The 23,929-nt window shown below is 41.0% G+C and overlaps 1 protein-coding gene across 1 annotated transcript in view; it reads right to left on the bottom strand.

The window, feature by feature from the left end:
• Window positions 1–23,929, bottom strand: part of GALNT17 (polypeptide N-acetylgalactosaminyltransferase 17) — a 1,717,045-nt gene that overhangs the window by 405,025 nt on the left and 1,288,091 nt on the right. Inside the window, exon 6 of the mRNA XM_085649814.1 lies at window positions 22,335–22,452. Within this exon, the coding sequence (XP_085505940.1) occupies window positions 22,335–22,452 (118 nt within the window). The remainder of the gene's footprint in view (window positions 1–22,334; window positions 22,453–23,929) is intronic.

The raw sequence follows: 23,929 nt of genomic DNA, 5'->3' as shown, positions 1-23,929 counted from the left end.
TTCTTCCCATAGCAAACAGCAAATAAGGTGCAATCCAATAGCACATGTCCTCCACAAGGAAACAGTAGCTTTTAAGTTCGATGCTTCCGGAAGACATGTGTGGCTGGTCCAGCAAGAAGGAACAGTGTAGCAATTCAGAGGGTGCCAAAATTGGCAGCTGGCACCCGGTGAGGTCCAGAACAACCAGCGCCAGGATGGTGACATTGACAGACAAAACTGGAACTGAGGAGAGCTGCCCACGCTTGGTGAACTTACTTGTACACCTCCTTTTGCAGAGCGCAGTGCACTATGAATTGTTGGATCCCTCAGGTCCACTGCCTGTCCTGGTTTGGCGCTTCTCCTTAGAGGAGCACAGAAACACACCACTTACTCAGTCCCTGCAAAGGCATGCTGTGAGCAGCCAGTAGTATCACTGGGTTGGGGGCTGACTTGTTGAGGTTGTAGATGTTCTGGTCTCCTGCAAAATTTGAAGCATAGACTGCTTTTGAATCATCACGGCAAAACATAAACATCAGCGAAATACTGTTGGCGGACTCAAAACGTGATGGTAGGAGGGGCCTAGTGGAAATGAGCCAATGGCTGCAGTGGTATGACCCATAGCCCACATTCTGTGTATAAGAGGTTTTGTCATGCACCAGACCGACAAATAAGGATTGCACAGGATCAGGGTGCAGTGATGTAACACCAAAGGCTGAACAACAAAAAAAGAATATATTCAAAACCATTCAAATTCACTTAAATGTCACTACTAAGGGCCTTATTTAGTTCTCGGTGGATGGAATCCTCTGTCACAATCGTGACGGATATCCCATCCGCTATATTACGATCTCAATAGGATATAATGGGATGATTATACGGCAGACAAGATATCCGTCAGAGTATTCCCCTCCGCCAAGATCTAAATCCGGCCCTAAGTTCAAAACATTAGCATGATAAGTGGTCTGCAGCAACCTGAAGGCTAATGGTGATGGGGCCTCCAAATAACCTTGCTGAACATTTGCTTAAGTCATGCAAATCGTTGTAAACTAAAGGGAAACCCAACTAAGGATGTCCTTGAGACATTTGCATAATCATAAAATGAATATCAAGTTAATTGAAGGTTAAATGAACAAGATGTAGCTCATCTGTGTCTTTTTTATTTTAAGGAAAATGACTGGAAAACAATTTAAAGACCACAGCAGGAAGGAAGCCTTTATTTGATGTTATGCCATTGAAGTTAAGGTTATTCTTTAAAACCATCTAGAATTCATTTTCTTCTAATCCAGACAGTGCATTACTGTGCTATCGGGAGCCTTAGTGCAAATACTAAATGTCCCTTGTTGCAGAACACTCCATTAGGGTCCTTTTGAAAGTCTGCTAATGGCACTGGATTCAGAACGACTGGCACTAATGCACATTATGCACGATGAGCATCTAAGGTATGTTTTTGTACCAATCTCACAAGATTTGACTATTTACCGGCGTCCATGCATTTACAGCATGCACTGGACAATAAGTTGTGTCCTCACAGAGTCAGCTGGATGCTGTCGTTTTATTTGGTGTACTAGCTGGACGTTAGCTGCGAGCACTTCTTTCTAAAGGGGGACCACTCATCCCCCTCCTCTTCTCCTCACTCACTTCCGAGGTCGTGTTTTTCCCCTGCTCATGCTTCACTTTTTACTTGTTTTTGTGATTTATTTTCCCTTATTTGCCCATCTCTTTCTTCGAAGGCCATGCAAGAGCACTTTCATTTAGACATTGACTACACTTTTGTAATTATGTTGCTGAAATGCATTTTGAGTGGGTTGGCCCTGCCCCCTTTCTAGTTTTCAACCACCCATAAAAGTTAATCTAGTTCCGTGAGTGTTGGGTACGGCGGGAGCTCCTTCGTTACGGTGGAGGAGCGTCGCCCAATGCTCTCTGAGCGGTGCAAGAAGTAAATATAAAATGATAATAACACAATGCTATTATCATTTTATTTTTCAGTCCTGAGCCAGGGTGGGGCGTGGCTGTACTATCCTGATGTACAGGAGCAGCCAGCAGGGAGGAGGAGTGGTGGGCACCATAAGTGCGCCTTACGGTTTGGCTAGCCTTCTTGGGACGGCCAAACCGTCATGCTCACTTAGCATTTCTCCACCCGCTTGGGTTGCACAGCAGGGTGGAGAACAGCCCCAGGCTCTCAGGCACTGTCTCAGCGGCAAACCATACAGCTCAGACCAATCATGGGCTTAGAGGAGTCTGGGAGCCTGGGTGCTGCTGGGAGTCAGGAATAGAAGCGGATGGAGGAGAGGCAGCAGCACTACACTGGTAAATTATCTTTTCTTTTTCTTTTCAAGCTCCCATCCCTCCCCTGGCTGCCCCCTACTTCTGGCCCCTAGCAGCTGCCACTGGTTGGGTAAACTCAATGAGTTTGCCAGTCAGTGGTATGATAGCCGGAGAAAATTCATTTGACTGGTACAGTGCATCTGTCACATTGTTTATCTGTGACAAAGCCATCTATCCATCTTTGTAATCCATGAATCTTAGGTCACACTTGTGACCTTGATAATAGAAGCCTCGCCTCATCTTAGAAAATGCCGAGGAGTGCATCAAATTGGTACCAGCATCTGTGTGCTTAGAGAAGAGAAATTGTTGCAGACAGAATCATGGTCGTCAACAACATATCCAAATAACTATATTTAAGTTAATAATCTCTGTAGTTTATTTTTGCATTTTTCATTAAAAAAATAGCCAAGTGTGATGCCTGCAGCTTCCCTCTTCCAGGCAAGAAGGGACTAAGGGTTCCAAGTCCTTCATTCATCATTAGATACTATGGGTAGTTTTATATCAAATTATTTTCTTTACAGATTGAAGAAGGATTATTTAAAAAATCTCAAACATTTCCCCACCATGTAAAAGCGATGAACCTTAACATTATTTTGGATAATTATAAAACATCAGGATTCCTTTGTTGGCTCCTTAGAGGTCCCACAGGACTTTTGAGGCTTGAGCCTTGAGTGAAGAGTCATCAATAAGTTTCTACAGCTCAGCAGGTTGCTAATATCTCTGATGACTTAGGATGCAAACCAGTTGTTCTTTAGTGTTGAGAGTTGTTTTACCGAAACCTATCAGTAGGTATGTAATAACCAGATCAAAATCAGTTTCTCTACTGCTACGGCATTACAAAAGTGAGAAACACTGATTCCCATTATTGTTACATCAGCAGGGAAAACACAGATGTCCCCTGTGTGCCTCTGCCTTAACCAGACCTGCGGAGGTCCAAACGAGTTGGCAGTATGGCGGTTGAAATCTCACCTGACCTATTTTGCCTCTCTTGGGTCTTCACAGTTCTTAGGAAGGCAAGCAAATGCAGGTAGTACGGTCCCTGTGGCCAACTACCACCTGTCAGTGCAGTTCTCCGTAGACCAGGGATCTCCAAAGCCGGGTCTGGAGGGCCCGATACATGCCAGATTTTTAGAATATCCCCATTCAGATAAGTGTAGTTATCTTAAATATCTGGTATGCATCTGGCCCTCTAGGACCGACTTTGGAGAACCCTGCTGTAGACTAACATTGAGTAGGAAAAATAAGCATATTAGTAGCTCTCAGTTCCACTGTCAGCCCCGTGCTGGGTCTCAACTCTCAATTAGAGAGCACAGCTTTGGACAGAGAGGAGAGCAAAGGCACAAAATGTGGTGGCGGTGGGGAACAGGAGGGAAGGCTATTTGGGTGAGGAGGGAAGAGGAGAGTAGTGGTTGGTGCTGAGTGGCAGAAGTCAATTTTTGTATAATTTCACAGGGAGTAAATTTAGATGGTGAGCAGGTAGGTTGCAGAAGGCCAGATATTTTTTTAAGTTTTGATGGTGGGCTGTAAATTTAGAGGATGGCGGGGATTAGTGGCAGGAAGAAAGGTATTTTATTAACTTTTGGAGGGGTGGGGATGTCATGTTTTGTATGGCTCCCCATTACTCATATTCCTCTGCATACTTGCTGAAAGTAGATGATTTGGTGGAGGAGGCACATACATAACGCAAAATTATAGATGTGTAAAAAGTGAATGCCGGGGATGTTTTTCACCTCAGAGATCTTAGTGACAACATAGACTCCAATAGCATTGCTCTCTTTGCATATTTAATGCCACTCAGAACGCCTCTGTGATAAACATCACCATTAGTCATATTTTTTATTCTCTACATTTCCAACTAGATTGAAGAAAATTGTATTATTTGCTAGCAAACTTCAAAGCATAGTTTTTTTCACTGTAATTGATGAAGCACTGTGACGGTGAGCTTTTGTTTTCAGTGCTGGGCTGCTAGGACCAATAAGAAAGAAGTTGCTTAGGCAACAGCTATTCCATGATTGGCCCAAATGCATTCTTTTCTACTCCAGCTGAGGTACTGCCAGTATGAGGTGTGAATAACCCGTTCTTACGTCTCATTGACTGTAAAACTTCTGTAAAAATATACCTGGGATAGAAAACAGGCCTGGCACCAAAATAAAGTGGCACCCACTAGTGACTCAGACTGCTGGAAACGTTGTCCAGAAAGAGAAATAGGTTGGTACCAGACATTACAAGAAAAAGCAATACACTGAGTCCTCACCACTTGGAAGAGAGGTTATCTAATGGGAGAGCAATAAAGGATACAGAGCAGCAAGTGCCAAGGATATATTGGGCAAAAAACCAAATAATAGACAAAAATCATTGGTAAATTGAGTGGCTTTGTCAATGCTTTTTTAAAGCTTAATGTCCACAGCACATGCAGGAGTAGCGAGCATTGTGTAATGATTTTTTCTTTTTCTTTTTACAAATCAAAAGAAAAATAATTGAAGTATGGTCACTGTGTAGGTGTGTCTATGCTTTAAGAAACAAGATGGTACAGTGTGCCCAGTGATCATTTTGTAATGATTTTTCTAGAAGAAAAAGACAAATAATTCTAAGATAGCTGCTGCACTTGCAAGCACTCATCTGCAAACTTTGAATTATTTTCATTTGCTTTAAGATAATTAACTACGAGCTGGTCACCATGCATGTGCTAATTTATAGTTTTAATATGGCAGATCCCATCTTGAAATTGTACCAAAAAAAATAGTCTGTGTGGGGGGGGGCGTACTAACCAGGGCATGCAGGTTGCATCATTGCAGTGTGAAGCTGCTGGGTCCTTACAAAAATAATTTAAAACATTTTAGGGTAGTGTTTGGGTTTTCCCAGTTCAAGAGGCAATGGAAGTGGACCAGCTGCACACCTCATCTAGTTAGAATTAGAATTATAACTTTATTGTATGTTTAAAAACAATCATAAAAGTGGACAAGGCATACAGTATAAAAAACATAAATTGATAACACAAATACAGAATTCATGAGTCATCAACAAATAAATAAAAATAATTCAGTATTATTAAAATAGCAGGTTTTTTTCCTGAGACAGAGAGCAGATTTTAAAAAGGAACTGACACAGGAACATACGGAAGGCGAGCTGAGAGATAGCAAAGGTCTAAAGGTAATAAAGTCAGACATTCTCCAAACGGGAATTAAAAATCGCTGTGTGTATGCAACATAAAATTCACAAAAGAAGGTAAAGTGCTGTAAGCTTTGGGTGGAGGACTCATACGAAGAAAAATCATAATAGATGACCGGCCTAACTGCTCAAAGGAAAAATATAACTAACATTGGATGATACCAAATCTAAAATTAGTAAGGAGGGTCCTGTCCCAACTGTTGGTAACCTTATCCAGATGAGTTTCTGCTCCCATGACGTACAAATCATGAGATGCTCTAAGTTTATACGCTTGGTTAGTTCCATGGCATACCTTTCTTCACTCCTAAAACAACAAAATTCATTTTTAGCAAGCTTTTATCTTTGGAGGTTAAGCTTCTGGGATTTGAAAAAAATTGAGGGCCTGACCAATTTATTGACAACTGACTGAATATATGAAAACTAAGAGCCCAAAATGAAAACACAAGCACGCTTCGATGATTTCCCTATTAAGAGCTGCCTGTGAATTGCTACAGATCGAGCACTATAATAATAATGGGGCCAGGATGATTGAATCCACCACCCAAGCACCCCAGTTCCTCTTGAGGAGTGAAAGCAGGAGAGCTGGTAGGCAGGTCCAATAGGGGAATGCAGACCCTAATCTCCTTCAATTGCAGTGCCCTCACATCCTAGTAGCCCCACGCCCCAGAGCAATATGTTAAAACAGGTAAACACTTCCTGTTGTAAATTTCTAGCTGGGGCCCAATCGGTTTACTATGGATGGAGAAGGCAAGGTTAAATATAAATCCAACAGAATTGGAAAACCTCAGTGTCCGCTTAGACAAGCAGAGTCACCAACACATCACACCAGACTTAATTAAACTCAAGTGGCTCCCCTTTGAAGCAAGGATTTGATTCAAGATTGCCTTCTTGACACACAAAGCACTTCACTATAACACTACAGATTTCCAAAAGCTTGGATCACACCACACAATCAGAGGTGCAGAAGAGGCCCGTGAAGGCCAGGTAGATGGAGCCATGTTAAGCGATGGTGTATTTACTAATCAATAGATGGAGATTAAGGCACCGCTCCATCGTACCAAGGCACTCACAGGATCCATACTGCACCCTTGAGATAATTAGATTTTCCTCCATTAAATCAAGTGATTAAGCACCACCCTCCCTTCACAGCTGAGTCCAGTAACGAAATTACGCAATAACAGCTGGGACTGGAACCATTGCCATTCTTAAAAATGGGAACAGTAACGGCACAGTTTAGGAATTCAGGAACCCAAAAGCACACACAGCTTTAACGTAATTTGTACGTAAGTGAAACCACAGGTCTGGGTTAGCCCTGTAAAGGTCCATGGGGTGTCATCTGGCCCGTGTACTTTGTAGGCAGGGTTAGCAGAAATGGCCTCAAGTACCTCCAGTAAAGAAAAGGCTATATCATTGAGAAGGAGGGGAGTGTGGGCTTTCAGTTAACTTAAATGATAGTAGGGTAATACATTTTCTGAAAGTGATCCAGCCACCGGCCTGGGATAATATTCGCACACATGCTAAGCTTGTTACCATTCTGCAAATTATTGTCATTGACAATGAGCCAGAACATGCCAGTGTTTCTACTTTTGCATGCAGAACCTAGGTTATGCCAAGTATTGGCCTGCTTTTTGATTTGCTCTCACGCTGGGCCCGTTTAAAAGTCCTGCGATAACCCAGAATCAGACACCTGTTTTTTGGAGTAGAATAAAGGGCTCACCTACAGGAACAGTCAAACCAGGAGGGGTGTTCATTAGGTCTAATTGTATGAAGCTTAGTGAATACTTCCTCAATTACAGATTCCAATCCAACATAATTATGTATACACAGGCCTCAAGAAGGTCAAAAGAGAGTTTGTCTTCCTACATTTACTTTTTTACATAAATCCTTTCGATTTAATTGGTCTGATTTTATTTTATGAATGGAGGTGGCTGTTTAGTCATATTTTAATCTGGTATTCTGTTATGTGTCCTTACTGCAATAGCTGATTTTGCAAATCAGTGGGTGAAGACTTGTGTTAACAATATACGATTCCAACACATTCACCAAAAATAGCAAAAGCAAGATAGCAGAGGTTAATCAAAATTTGTATTTGGGAACTGGATTCAGTGTGCCAGACTCTTCGGCCCAACACTGTATTTTTATTTGGGCAGAGTCCATGATTTTGAGAGAAATAATATAGGACACTTGCAAAAGCATTTTTCTAACCAATGTATATTGTATGCCATGCTCAAGAGAACTAATGTTCCTAGCAAAAAACACACAAAAAAGATAAAGGTCACAACCTGTTGAAATGAAATGGCACGCCGATTGTGAAATAACCTTCTTTAATAACATCACTTATACCTGATCAATAACTTCTACGGTGGTACCTAGAGAAGGGCAAATTCGTTCACGGTAAGCAGAACACAGGAATTCCACTCACACCAAGTGGTTTTGGAACTGATCGGCTGCTCTGTGAGAGAAAAAATAACACAAGAAGCACAGGTATTTTTGGAGCACTGTAAGGGACTGGACAATGTACCTTGCTTAATGCAGTTAGCATTAGAATACATAAATAAGAATACATAAATTACCCGTATCCTTGACCGTGCACTTCAAATCAACTTGACCAGCAGGGAAGTCTGCTTATGGCAACTACCAGCAGGGACTTCCGGCTAGGCAGGTTGCATACACTTAGCTCATTGATTTAAAATTACCCCCACCCAGCTCCCATGCTCCAGTAGGCCCCTTCCGGCACTATGCAGAGGTGGTGGGCCTCTGGCCTGACAGCTCCTGATTGGGTCATGGGGGCCCTCCATGTACTTTACAGTGTGGTACCCTCAGGATTCGTTACACCACTGATAATGTTGTCTACTAGGAACATTTCTTTGAGGAGCACTGCCAGGGACCAACCATGGTAAACAATTTAATATAATTAACATTAAGCCCATTACAATGGCTGGTCCCAGACAGTACAGGGTCCTACAGGAATTCCTTATATCTTGCATTCCTAATTGCCTAGAATAAGAAGTTGTTGTTTTGTAGGGTATTCCTACTTTTTTACAACTTGGGGCGGGCAGATGAAGAAATGGCTGGATTGCCAGCAGTTTCAAATCCACTAAACATTGATAGGAAATCAGTCCTGATCCCAACTAGTCTCCCCCCTTCACCTCTCAAACCAAGCACACAACCTGCGGCGTCCTTCAAGGCTAATCCCTCATTACAACCCTCCTCAACATCTACATAAATCTACTCAGGGACATAGTCAGAACCCACAACATCAACATCATCTCCTTTGGCGATGACACCCAACTCATCCTTTTGCTCTCAGCATTCGCCAACATAACAAAGACTAGTGTCCATAACTGTATGAAAAACGCTCCAACATGGACAAAAAAGAAGTCCTGATCTTTGGCAGAGGCACCTCCCTCTGGAGTGACTCCTGATGGCCATTGGAACTTGGACCTACCCCCACTCTGAAAGAGCTGTCTGCAACCTCACCATCTTTCTGGCTAGCAAACTCTCCACAACATGTCAGATCAATGCTGTTTCCTCAGCTAGTTCCCACACTCTCAGCATTCTCCACAGAAGCTTCAACTGGCTACCCACCAACACCAAGAAAATAGTGACCTAATCCACAGCTGGCTGGACTATGGCAACACACTCTATGCAGGCACCACCACAGAACTCTTGAGAAGACTCCAGATGATCCAGAACACAGCAGCCAGATGGGTCCTCAACCTGCCCAAGAGCACCCACATCACCCAGCACCTGAGAGACCTCCACTGGCTCCCCATCTAGAATAGATGCCGATTCCAACTACTGTCCCACGCCTACAAAGCCCTCCATGACCAAGGACCTACAGTATGTTTATGGAAATACTCATAGATTGAATTAATAATATACTGGTTTGATATATGGGAAGACAGATTGTAAATAGTGGGTGCATACTGTTCACAGACGTTTTGCAACCTGATTGCAATTTTACAATGGGACCCGTGTACTTATAGATAATATCAGAAAACATCCACTCAGAGATGGTTGCAAAACTGCATGCATAATGAATAATATTTAGGAAGGTCTCAATGTATGAATCCCTTTGTCCTTATGAATGGCTGCAAATGCAGGGATGAAACCTGCAGGGAAAGGGAAATCACCATCCTTGCCTCAGCTTTCCAAAACAAGATACATTTTTAAAAGCAGCCCAGTTCCATTAAAGGGACAGGTGCTGCTTAAAAACATGTTTCCAATTTGGGACCACATGGGGAGCGTGGCATGTAGCTTCCCCTTTGTGATGATTTGTGAATCACATACCAATCCATTTGAGCTGTCAGTATTTGATCAATGGTTTGTAACCACATTATTACATTCCAATGCAACTCTCAAACAGGTTGAAGATGCCGCCTTCATTCCCCCCATTTATGATAATCAATGGGTCACAATGCAGCATGAGTCAGTCAGTCTTGTAAAAGCAGATTGCCCACAGTAACATACATGTTTGCGGGTTGCAAAGCCTTGCGATTTGCATGTTGTGAACAATCGCTAAAGTGTAGTTTCATGAGACCCATTGTTCCTGCGACTGTTCTGTCTGGGATTATTGCCATATTATACATCTACTGTGTGAGATTACTGTTGAACTAGCTACTGTACGTAGATTGCAAGACACTTCTTTCCAGTCGAGTTGCACATTTGAAATATTAAGTTTTACACGTGGTGGACTTGTAATATACAAACAAAATACTTCAAACATGTGTATGAACTTAAGTGCATAAATTGAATAATTGGATTACTTTCTCAATGAGTAGCAGAATTGTTCATTGCTCACCTCCTGCTGTTGATTCTCTGGTTTGAATGTCCCACGATTTGTAATATGTGTTCTTTAAATGGGCAATGTTTATGTTTTTGGATTGACTGACTGGTACATTACTAAAGACTCCAGTGAATGTGGGTCTTTTTAATCAGATATGGAGCTGTGCCTCTTTTAATACAGTACCAAAGATTTTTGATGAAAAAGACATGTGTGGCATAGCCTACAATGAATGTTTGCCTTCCTCCACAGTCCACACAACCTCCCATGAGCTTATATGTCCAGAATATTATTCTCTTCGCTTGCAGATTAATTGAGGTATTTTTAATTCATATTTGCAATTTAAAAGCAGTTCTTGGGATGATAAGACACATTCAGGAATTAGATCTTCCACCCCATATGTTACCAATATATATTTAGTCAAAATATGAAGGATATATCTAACACGTAGTCAAATTTCCCAAAAACAGTGGGGCAAATTATCACGAACGGCGTTAAAATTATCGCCGCTTTAGCGGCAGTTTCCTGCCGCTAAAGCTGTGATAATCTTAACGCCGTTCTTGATATTATGCCCCTCTGCTTTATAATTCAGTCAACGCAGTCTCCATTGCCATTTCCACTGAAAAAAACATAAGGCTGAAACAGCTGAATTTCAATTGATTCAAAAACAACTGAATCAACTTAACTGACAAGTAAAAGAAAGAAAATTAGGGAATTTACCTATTTATTAATTAGGACGTTTTGAGAATTACTAAATGTATCCTTTGAGTTACTTCAACCGCTTTAAATTTGACCTTTCTCGCTCCAAAGATTGCTATTTTGTACATATCCTAACTGTACTCCCTTTATGAGATCCTTTTTAAATCGTCTATTAAATTTTTTAATCTATATGTTTTGTATTGTATTAATGTCGAAATATAATATTGTATACGCTTTTATGGTTTGAAATTAATTTACCGAATAAAGCTCATTTGATTTGATTTGAAGTGCTTGATTTGTTGATAAAGGTGTGGGGGAATGCAACATTATGGCAGTGAGTTAGAGTCCAGACCGGCGAATGATACATTTTCCACTTTAAACCCCACTGTGCTTTGCTGAGGGAATATAATATGAGTATGGTATCCTTCAAAATGTTCGTATACATTGGTACATAATTTCCTTATTGCAGCATACTGGTGAGATCATTATAAGAATATTACACCACTACCGTCATCCACGGTAATAACAAGGTATGTGAGAGATTGGGTTCAGACTTGAGTATGGTTGCTTACACGGCAGAACCGGGGCACTCACATTGTTTCAAAAAGTTAGTTTCTATGGTTACCAAGGCTTTTACTCTAGTATCATCATTTGTTAAGCCTCACTTTTCTTCACTGACCTATTTTAGAAATATTTACCACATAGTCTGAGGACTCAGTAATTTGTTTATACCAAGAAGTGACCAATGTTTGCCACTAGAGTACATTTCAATATATTGTATATGTAAGTCTATGAAATGTCAGTTGTAGGAAAATGCCTTTTTATGCGTGGTCACCCTCAGTTTTTACTAGATTTTCCTCTCAATTGTTTGACTCTGGATACTGAAGCACTGCTGCCCACTGCCCAGTGTATGTGCTATGACCCCTGCAAACATGTTGAATTAGTAAACACCTAATTGGCATATTTAATTTACCTATAAATCTCTAGTACATGGTCCAAAGTGTACCCATGGCCTGTGAGTTAAATGGCAATAACGGACTGCAGTACTCAGTTCAGTTCATAAACTTTACTTGGCTTGTTCGAAACAGCCATAAAGGTGTTAAAACATGAAATAAGACCAACAGAAAACATGACCAAATAACAGATATAAAAAAACAATGTTTTGACATATCCAGAAAAACCATATTCATAAATAGTCCATTATCATCTTATAGTGATAACAAATTCTGAAATGCAAGATAGGCTAATTCATGACACTTTTCCTCAAATTAATCGCCTTCAGGATAAAAAGAGCAACATGAAAACACACAATGGTGTCATTTAATGCAAGAAAAAACTTCAGGACCACAGTATGAGATCTAATATTCTGGACAACAAGAATAAGTTTAAGATAAAAATGCCTACACCTTAGATAAAAGTTACAAACAACAGAAAGTGAAACATGCTCTGTTTACTCCTACCATCACATGGGCAAAAAGTCGTATCTTGCAGGTAAGACTTCATATTAGGAAAAGCTACCAAATGATGCACGGTACCAAATCTAAGTCTTGTCAAGACAAAAGGATGCTGAATAGTGGTGACACAAGATAAATAACTTTTACAATCCTCCTCTGGATCAAGTGACGTATAAAAGGCAACTGTTGATTTTGTCATTTCAGTGTCCATTCGCCATTCACTTCTATGCTGCAGAAAAGTTCCTTTAATAGTTTTTTTTGTGAGTGATAACTTTAGTGGGATCTAACCATATGGGGAATTTAAACAGTGTACTAAAAGAGAAATTAATGTTTGCTAGCCCAGGGGTTCATGAAACATTATCTAAGTTTAAACAATCAAGGATAATTGATTTGGTAAAGCTGGTTTCCTCTTTTACCCATGTAGAAAACCATAATAGCATAGGTCTTACCAATAATATATCCTCCAAATACTATAAGCCAGCCCTGATGTGCAATTGCAGTTGAGGGCGAAACAGGAAGGGACAAGAATCTTTTTAAGAAACTTTTTTCCTCAACTTCCAGTGCTGTACTAGGAGCATACACCAAAGGCCAGACACATAAGTAGGAGCAGCTACCCCTGTAGCCTTATGTATTTCCATCATTTTTCTAATAGAAGGGCTACCTAACTTGGATGAGAACCTAAAATCCCAGTTAGAATTTCTACTCCTTTTGGCTTTAGTACTTAATAGCTGTTGTGTCCAAGAGCCAAATAACTAAAGGAATTTACTTTAGCTATCGGGATATTATCAATAAAAATGTTCTGCATTTTTTTGGTTTATGTGCACAGATCATAGTAATAGTTTTAGATTTGTTAATCACCATTTTTATGGAATACATAAAGTCTCCAAAAGCACTCATCAATTTCCGTAAGCCAATTGGCGTCCTGGACAGCAAGACAGTGTCATTCACATGTTACAACACTGGTATGGAACACTCAGCGGCACGGGGAGCATCAGCTTGAAAAGACTGTAGAAATGTACCCACCATATGAATAAAAAGAGAGAACAGTAAAGGGGCCAAAATGCAGCCTTGACGAATACCCTGCCCCACCTTAAAAGTGGGAGTGCATTCACATGTGGGCCAAAGCAAACTTTACTGGATAACTTCTAACAGAGACGTGCAGGGAAAGCTGTAATTGTTCTAGGGGTTTCAAGAGAAATCAACGATGACCATAGAAGGGTATGGTCATCTTAGTCTAAGGCGCTACTTTGGTCTGTGTATCAAGGATAAAGAGCGCCAGGTTTAGCTCTGGTGTATTTCCCTATCAACAAGTCCAAGTTGACACATTGGTCAATGGTTCCTAGGCTCTCTCTGAAACCGAACTGGACAGGTGATGAAATAGAATGTTCTTTTACCCATACTTCCAGCCTCCTCAGTAGGATCCTAGTAATCACTTTCACAGAGGAATCCGAGAGTGATATAGGATGATAGTTTTTAGGGTCTGATTTAACGCCCTTTTTGTAAATTGATACAATAATGGAAGTACCACAAGACACTGGGATCATATCAGCAGCAGCTACTTTAAACAGTCTTGCAAGGATAGGCCCCCATTATTCAGTAGGAGATTTAAAAGCATTACCGGCACCGCATAGGGTCCAGGGGCCCACCTCGCACCACTAACCTGCAAGGCCTAGAGAATCTCATAAAGGGTTATATTCAGTGGAAGGGGTTCCCATCTATGCATTACCTCATGACCGTCTACCACCATTATCCCAATTATACTGTTTAAACATTCCAGAAAAGAGTACAAACCAAGCCTCACAGGAGATGAAAGAACAGAACTCAGTCTCTACTCTAAATTAAATAAAAGCGAGCACTCCCAACTCCACATTGTATTCAGCAGATATCCAGTTGGAAAGTCCCCCAAATTAGCAAGCAGATAGCACCCATTTCTGCGTTTCTGTGTTTCCTCAAGCAGCCTGAAAGCTTGCAATTTTTCTAGCAAAGGGCCTGTGCTTGCTTTCTGCTGGGTAACACACGTAAGGCTAATGCAGAGACAGCAATCCTTACGCCAATCCCTTCCAATTACTTTTTTTACATAAGACAGCTAGGGGGTTGAAAGCCCTTTGTAACAGGCCAGGCAAACAAAAATGATCTTTATAGTAAGAGCGACTTCCTTAAGGCTCATAACAGGCAGCCACAACAACAGAGGGTGAATATGTATTTGCTCACACAGCTAATTTAATGCTAACTCTTTGAGGTCAATACAGGCACCATCAATAAATGCCTACATAAGCAATTTTCTTCCCTTTGTAGTGGCTGCGGGCCACCAGTGCCCTCAAATTCCTGCACCATAGGTTCCTATAGGTACACAATAAGCTGAATATATTTGTAGCAGTGGGCAAGTGCCCTCCCAACTGGTGGTGAACATAAACTCAGGAGAGAGCCTACTGCTCTTGACAGTATCTTTCTATGTTGCGCTATTTGAGGGGTCCATGAACTGGAGGCACTAAATAAAATCCTTAGATCTGAGAAAGTACTAGTGCACAACATTGTGTTTGATCCTACTGAGATAGGTGATGAACATATACACTTTGGGCCACATGACATAGTGAAAGATTTGGCAAAATCAGTCCTTTAATCCAATTTCTACATAAAACCCACAAAGGAATGGATTAAAATGGGTAAGGCTTTGGGGCTGTGTGTCAATAAAACAGCATCATCCGCACGTAAAAGTACAGGAAGGGGTGCGCCATTTACCAAAGGATCATTAGTGGTGTTGTTTATGACCTCCAAGCTAAGGTTGTTTATGTATAAAATGAATAGCAAAAGAGCATGCTTGTACCCTTGTAACACACCCTGTTCAACATTAAAAGCATCAGATAGTTCCTCTTCTTTACCAAACTTGACACATGCTTTTGTCTCATGATGCAAAGATATTAAGGTGCGTACCAATATTGGATCCATCCCCATTTCAATCAAAAATTGCCAAAATGTAACCCTATTTACACATTTAAAGGCTGTTGTGAGTTTCCCAAAAGCGAGATACAGGTTAGATCATCACTTTGCCAAAGTATATTTGCCAATAATTAGGTGTAGATTCAGGCATCGTTCCACTGTTCCTATTCCATTACCAGTGCACACGTAAGTGAATTAAGTATACTGGGCCTCCAAACGTACACGCCCTATTATATACTAGGGCCTTACAGCTAGGCTGTCAGTGCGAATTGTAACTAAACCTAATTATCATATACCTTATTATTAGAGCACTGGCCCTGGGTCTGTTAATCAGAGCCCAAGGCACAGTCAGAGTCAGTTACCGCCAGTATCAATCAAAAAATGGGGGAGATCAGGGTAAAAAAGATGACTTTCACACACATGTGCAATTAAATACAACTTAAGACACATTTTAAACATGTTTCAGGCCTGCCATTAGCAAACTATATGCTGTTTTAAATGGCCAATTCAACTTGGCCAAATACATCTCTTGCCAAGCCTAAAACTCCCTTTTTACTACATAGACGTCACCCCTAAGGTCAAGTCCATTGAGTAGGGTTCGTGGTATGTAAAAAGCTGGAAATGTACTTTTAAGTTTTTTCCATGGCCTGGTACAAGTGGCAATTTTGGAATGGGAGCAGGTGTAATTTAAAATACTCTTTAATGGTAAAGTCAGATTTTACGGCACAATTCTGAAAATGCTTGCTGGGTCACATGGCTTGGTTCAGTTGGCAGTTGGACTTTGTGTTTTCCTTGCACACAGTCACACATTTGAGGGGCTGGGTTTTGGCAGGATAGGTCATCCTCAGTAGATGGGAGCGGCGGAGCTGTCACCTAGCATATTTGCACTTCAAAGGCACTGCCCCAGCACATTCACAAAGATTTTCACACTAGGCTATTTTGCCCCAGACAACCTGGGAACCTGTCAGCGAGGCAGGACATTCCAGACACTTCTGTAAGGTTAAAACTCCAGAATCTTCTCCAACTACCAGGTGGCACCAGGTATAAAAATAGGACCCTCAGACACACTCTTCAGTACACTCCTTTACCTGTGGATGATACCGAAGAAGGACTGACCGTGCTGGCAGAGGACAACTCTGCTACCTGAGGCCTCCTTTCTTGCCTGAGAAAGATAACTGGAACTAGATCCCATGCTGAGTGACTCCAAGGGTCAGCTGACTGACCTCATGTTCTGAGCTAAAGGGATACAACAAACTCCAGAGGCCTTCGTGCAACTGCCCAGCTGGCTTTCTGCATGGTACCTGCCTGGACAGGCAAATGGACCTGCATGAGACCTGCTGGCCTCTGCTAGAGTGCATTTCTGATCTCCAAATCATACTTCCCCAGGGCCTGAGCCCTTGGCTGGCATCAGAGAGAGCTCCTGCAGGCCTAGGCGAAGGTACCACCAAATATGGTGCAGAGCGTCGTGAAGGTCACAAAGCCTCGCCTCACAGCTGCAAACTTCATCGGAACCTAAGCCAAGCGAAAGGAAAGCATGCAAAGCTTTGTTGCACAGCTGCCAGCCTCAATGAAATTGATTCTGAGTGATGCAAAGCCCTACTGAGGCGCGCTGCATAACTGGCAACTTCATTGCGAAGCCGAGTGATGCAATAACCTCGCCACTCAGCTCATTGAGAGTGACGCTGGGCAGACTGCACACCAAGCTCATAAGGTACTATCTCCAGTGGGCCAGAAATGGTGTTGTGCCCAGTCTGTGCTCAATCGTGGTCGGCCTGAACATTGCCCATGTCGAGGCTGGCCGTATACCCTCTGTTGAAGCTTTTGCGCCGTTTGGCGCTACTTTTATCTAAATCTTAAAATTCAACTGATAAAACGTTTGTCATTTTGGTCTCAAATCATTTATGACATTTTACAAAATCTTCCCAAATTGGTATTGGATTTTTCTTGTGTTGTGTTTTCACGTTGCTGCTGTTTGTGTGCTTTAAACATTGCCTCTAAATTGCTTTTGTGCCAAGCTACCAGAGGGTTAAGCACAAGGTACTTTACTGACTGTGTGTGGTGCACCCTGACAAGGATTGTATCTGTGCTTGAGAAGGGCTGACACCCCTCTAAACAACAACTCAATTCCTCCCAACCAGGATCCTGTTAGAGGGTCTTCTTCCTGCTTTCAACGGGAAGTGGATTACTGATGTGGCAATTTGGGAAACATGAGCCTAACTCCTGCACCACCTCCAATAGGAGTCTTGGGAGGGTAACCATATCTATAGAGTATATAGAGGGGAGTTCTGGTCATATGGTAGACAAGAAGACCAGAAACCTGATTGACTATAGCAGCATATTACACAGGTTATCTATTGTGTACTTGTTATATTACATGTTTATCTTAGGGCATAAAAGTGAACAAAGTTTTTTTTCCCAAACTGGGACATGTTTAGTGAAAACAGTTTGTGGAACACTGGATTATATTGTTTGCTTGTGGTACAATCAAGAGAAACCTATTTGGTTGTGTAGTTGAAAATCGTTAAGAACAGAAATCAGTGATTGATGAAGCTGTTGCTAGCAAGACAGCTCCAGTAAAGGGCCTTGAATGCAGGTTTTATGAACAGACTGTTGATTAGACAGTAGGGGTATGAGCGTCAAAAACATCTACATCAGCTAACAATGGGTCCAGTTTGGTTCTTCTGGTATTGCGTTGGCTTTCCTGAAAAGGTTACTAATTAAACAATGGGCAATGGTGAAGTCCTATAGAGGTTGTTAACCTGAAGCAATTTCGGCAGAATATTGAAAGTATTTCACAATGTACATGTGAAATGTAGGTGTTTATGTCACTGTATTTTTATCAATAAAATTCGTCAAAATGTTGCATGTTTGTGTGTGTGCAATTGCATGTTTCCATGTGTGTGTATGTATACATAGGGGTGTGTGTTCGTAAGTTATGTTGAACACACTATATTGAGTCTATCATTTTTGTGTTTCTTTAAATTCAACCGTACCTGTTCTTCACAGAATGTTATAGCAGTTAAGTATGAAAACTGAAGCAGGTTGCCCCATTAAAATTATTTTTGTTACACATATGTAAAATAAGTGAACATTTTATTTGGGATTGACAAGGCAGGATCTTATTTTGGTATTTAAAAGATAAATATTATACCTTTCCCGAATTCAGGGACAATTCTACTAATTTAAGAGAGATATAAATTCAAATGAGATTACATTAATCATATCTAATTCATACTACACATTCTTCACAGCTTTTATATCAATAATTCATAAGGTAGACTAACACAGATTTATGCACATTCACTCCCACGTACATTTTCCCAGTAGGAAGCAGGCATGTCACGCCAATAAGCTTAAATAAAGCAAAAATCAAAAGAAACATTTATATACTATGATTACTAATGGATACATTTGTATAAGCTATTATATTTTCCATTTTAGAAGACTTCTAAATTGGGAATGGTAAACAAAATCTCAACCAGGTATCAGTGGGCAGTGAAGGATTCAGAACTTTATAAAAAATATCAACACAATTAACATAAAGAACAGCTACAAAAATAACTTCTGACAAACTCTGTAAAGATTATTTTTGTTATGCTTGTGCACAGGTGGCTTTCGAAAAAATATGGCACATCCCTGGTGACCATTTAATACTCTCTGCACCTGTCTTCATGCAGTATCCAGCTTGTAGCAGTAAAACAAAAATACAGAAAAATACAGAAACCTACGGGTAGGTCAAATCCTAACAGAACATTCAAATTTCTGCCTGAAGCCAAAAGATTTTGCAGGTATGGCAGCAACTTTTCTGCTACTTACTTTGAAAATATAAGCCGTTGCATTATTATTACCAAATGTGTTATCTCTGAAGAGAGTTGTCAGTGTTCTCAAAAGAATTTAACTATTTATTGTGAATGTATTATCTTAAATAACGAACTAATTAAACAATGGAACAGGCTATGTTACATTAGCGGGGCGTCGATTCCACTAACCGATTTTGCAGTCACAAATAGCCCAATTTGCTAAAATAGAAGCATTTGAGATCCCAAAACTGGCTTTTAAAAGGTAGAAATCCAATTTTAGTAGTCTGCAAATATTTCTCCTAAAATGGGATTGCCCATTAGAATCCTGTGCATCAATGGTTTTCTACTGGAATTCCGTTTGCAAACCACTGAAAGCTACTGCCCTCCACCCTGCTGGAGAAGGACTCCTTTGGACTCCTTCTCTTTTGTGAATGTAAAAAAGATTCAGGGGACCACTGCTAACTCTCAAAGAAAGTTTTAAACAAATAGACTTTTTTACATATCCCTGATTTCTTTAATACAACAGCCTGCTAAACAAAAAGGTTATTTAAAGGCAATCACGGACAAGGTGGTCCGCTGACCCTTGCAGGCTACCATCCCAACAATTAGAGTGAGTCACACTTTACAACCTACCTCATAAATTTTAATAAGGTAAGTCGGATTGGGACCCACTCCAATTTGGAATTTTTACAACCAACCAATTTGTACGAAGATTGATTTGCAAAATTCCACGATAGTTGAATAATTACTAGTGGCAAACTAGTACCAGTTTCTTCAACCAGCTTATCAACACATTTGATCTCAAATTCCATGTATAAGACTGTCACTTAGAGTTTCCAGTGTGAGCAAGTACAGAGGCCACTCAGTACTCTAAATGACAGAAAAGGCAGGGTGACTTGCATTCTGCATTTAAGGTAATCGGTCCTCAGAAGTTTCCTTGACTCTCTGGGTACATGTGGCCGTGCAGTCCTAGGCTTTTCTCCAGAGGTGGTGTGTGGGATGACTCTAGCTACAGAACAACACAGTAATCATGGGGAGTAAGAAAGATTAATGCCCAGCCAATGATTGTGCACACCCAATACTGTTAAGTAGCACCTCATCTAATAAATACATTACAGTAGCAACAGGATAAAATCACATGAAGATACAGCAAGCACAATATAACTATATACTAAACACAATACCGAATGTGACACAATATGGTACCACGAGCCAGCGATCCCATTATGAGAAGACGGACACAATCAGAGCAGATGTGCAACACAATAGAGTTCTAAGATCAAAGACATCCACTGGTACTATATATTGCTAGGAAACTGGTCTAATGATCACAAACCTCCACTGATGACAACGCTTGGATCATTCTTTAAAGAAAGAGACTATGGAATTGATGCAAGCAGTAAAGGTGTGGCATGAGTGAGCTGGCATATAGCTAATGCTCGCAAAGCCGAATATACATGAACATTGTTAACCAAGTCAGATGCTCATACTCTTGATGACAAAAATGGGAAACTTTCCATCTCTTACTTTAGGAACAAGCGTGATTGCAAAGCTATGTTTGCGAACACTAAAATGGAAAACCGTAAAGAAAGTACAACACCAACAAACGAGTCATAGGAGCAGTGCCACAGGAGGACAGACTTACCCTCACCTCTGATTGGATGATGTAGTGGAACACTGTGGGTGATACCTTTGTTCTGCCAACAAACATTACATTTGTATCCTGCTCCTGTCTGGTACTGTCACAGACCTGGGCCATGAAGATCTTGATAAGTAAATAAACTGCTGCATAACACAATTAGCAAGTGTGCAGCTTGCAGATCTGGGAAGACGCTTCATCAAGTGCTCTCAGTTCGTTTGCAGGGGTTGGCGATGCTTTAATGGGGTCCTGACTGTGCACATAATGGTAGATGCAGCCTCACTGCTCACACGTTTATAGGGACTTTAGGACCCTATTCAGTGGCACTGCTGCTCATTTTCCCTGGCCTACACTCCATTGCATGGCATATCTATATTTGCATTATGTGAGATATTGCAAAACTAATAGTGGCCATATCCACCTGCTGCTCCAATATCTACAGTACTGTCATTGCTGTGCTGCCAGTTCATGTAGTGGGGCACCCTGGACTGTACTGAGAAGGGGCATGGTGGGGTAGCTGTACACTACCATATGTGTTGAATGCAAGTACAAAGGGCGCACATTCAAAATGTATGCCACTAGCTGTTTGGTAGACCAATGAGGTGGGTGTGATTGAAAATGTGTATGCTTCAAGAATTCGGAGTTCACACAGAGGCAAACAGCTGTCTCATCTGCATGAGCCCAGACCTTCATACAAACAAGAAATTACCATATTTTTAACTAAGGCCTGCAAGAGAGGTGGCTCCACATTCAGCATTACCTCTTTATTGCAAACCTGCACCACTCTTGGCCTTGTCCATTTGCACAAGGGGTACACATTCTATATCCTGACCCCTGAACTCTTTACATGGCTATTGTTTTAGCCCTGGTAAAGTTAGATGGCAACTTAAAAGTGACACTATGTCCGTTGATCTTGTTGTGTTTAGGCCAGAGAAAATGCAAAAGCCCAAAGTAAGACTTAGATTAAGACAGAGTAAATATGCTTTTAAAACTGCTTATCTACTTATGTAGAATGACAGTGTAATATGAAGTAGGATTAATGAAGGCTGTAGGCAGTCACTTATAAAGTTCCAGTTTTCTTTTGTAAAATAGGTTCATACACATATTACCCCGCCAAATTACCGCACAAGGAGCTGTGGTGTTACTCACATCATCCCCAATGTCTAATGACCTTTCAGCAGTCATATATATATGTATGTGATTGGAAGTCAATATCTTATGCAGAGAGCTGCGCAAGGGGGTGTACATTCTTGTGCCCATTGTTGATGGTAGGATTTCTTTCATACAAAAAAATAGTACAAAAAACTAGTGCCATGAACAGCAACCACTCATGTTTTGGTTGTTCCACACTTCCACACAAAACTTTGCAACAAACGGCGGCGTAGTTATAGTAATGACATGTTTTCAGGAACTTTGCGTAACAAAGGTAAAATGAAATTTCCTAAATGATGCCAAATACACCATCATCATTAAAATGTTACCCAGGCCTAGTGATAATCCAAAGCTGTTCTCAAAAACTGCATCAAAAATGAAAGTCTGGCACTGACCTTTACTCCCAGCTCAATGTTTTCTCCCCCATATACATCCATTCCGGGGTCCAGAAGGCCGATGTCCCCGAAGAACCTCCTGTTCACAACAAACGAGCATCCGATCATGGCAGGTGTCCTGCAAGGGAAATGAGGCTCAATGTTACAACACAAGTCCCTGCTTAACAACACTTTCCTTTTCTTGTAAATAAACTGCCTCAGAGAGGGTGTGCATCCTGGATATCTTATACAGAGTACAGTAGGACAAGAACATCAAGGGAAAATATTGAGGGACAAAATATCGAAAGGTGTGTATGAAAACAACAAAAGGTGATGGGTGGAATGCTTCCATATGTCCCTGCTATTGGCAATGGCCCATGCTTCTCTAGATAGAGAGAACACATATGAACATCAGTCACAGTACTCCTCCACTAGGCAAAGTGAAGGCTGCACTTCAAAGCCACATTCCCGCTCACTAGAACATTAGCACCCCCAGACCAGTGCCAGCCTTGTACTGGCTCATCATCAGTAATGTGCAGCTTGGCTCCTTTCGTGCATCCCCTTCTTGATTTATATATGTTGAGGTCTATTTAGGTATACATGCACATTTATTCATTTTGTTATTCATTTCAATATCATATTTAAGGCTGCTTGAAAATAGTTTTGTTTTTCTGTATGTTTCAAATTCCGTTGTCCAGAGATTGTTTTTAAATAATGGACAATTATAGAAGCTGATAATTTCACTTCTCATTTATTTTTTTAACAAATAGGCAAGGTTTCCTGGAATGTAAGTAAGTGAAAAGGGAGTCAGGATCTTTCTGCTATTTGGTTTTTCAGATATTCAATAATGTGCAGATACATGATAGCAACTGAGAACAGAGTGTAATGACATAAAGAGGACCTTCTCACCAGAGACTTGAGACAAAGACATTTAGAGCTGTGACCATCTTCTTTCGGTGAAAGCTAGCCAGAGGCACACCTAGTCTTCGGTGAGTGGGTTTATCTACCTGCCTGCCAATGCTGACTACAATAACAGACACTGTATGATGGTGTGAACCATCTTTGAAACTGGGTGCTAAGCCTGGCTTAGCTACCCAAAGGGATGCTGGTGTGGTTAGAAATATTAATACAAAGACAGCTTTATGATATCATCAACATGTTACAATATTTATGTTGCTTCCCTTTTTGATAAACATCGTTGCCACTATTTGTTTTTGCAACTAATCTGTATTATAAGCACTAGGATGGGCTTTTGATTTTTTTTAAATAAATCTTTAAAACGTGTGCTTGGTCTCGTAGTATTTTTGAGTGTGACTTTCCATGAAGAAAGACAGTTTGGGTTCCACTCGTCATCCCTGTGATAGATCATAGGATGTATCCTTACCTAGCACATATCTTCCTCAAGTAGTGCGCACAGGCTTTCCATCTTGGGTTGGCACACCTTGGTGCCTGAGGATCTAGAAGGCCTATTACCTGGCAATGGTCGGGAGAGAAAATCCAGAACACATAAGATCATATGATAAGAGTTCAGAATGTGTTTGTATGCCACTATTCGAGGATGGAGCTGTAGACAGGCATATAGTTGACTGGTGCACCCCCTGGAGACAAATTCTGAG

Source organism: Triturus cristatus, chromosome 3_2 (genome assembly GCF_964204655.1).
Source record: "Triturus cristatus chromosome 3_2, aTriCri1.1, whole genome shotgun sequence".
Lineage (NCBI taxonomy): Eukaryota > Metazoa > Chordata > Amphibia > Caudata > Salamandridae > Triturus > Triturus cristatus.
This window is presented reverse-complemented; position numbering and strand designations above follow the sequence as displayed.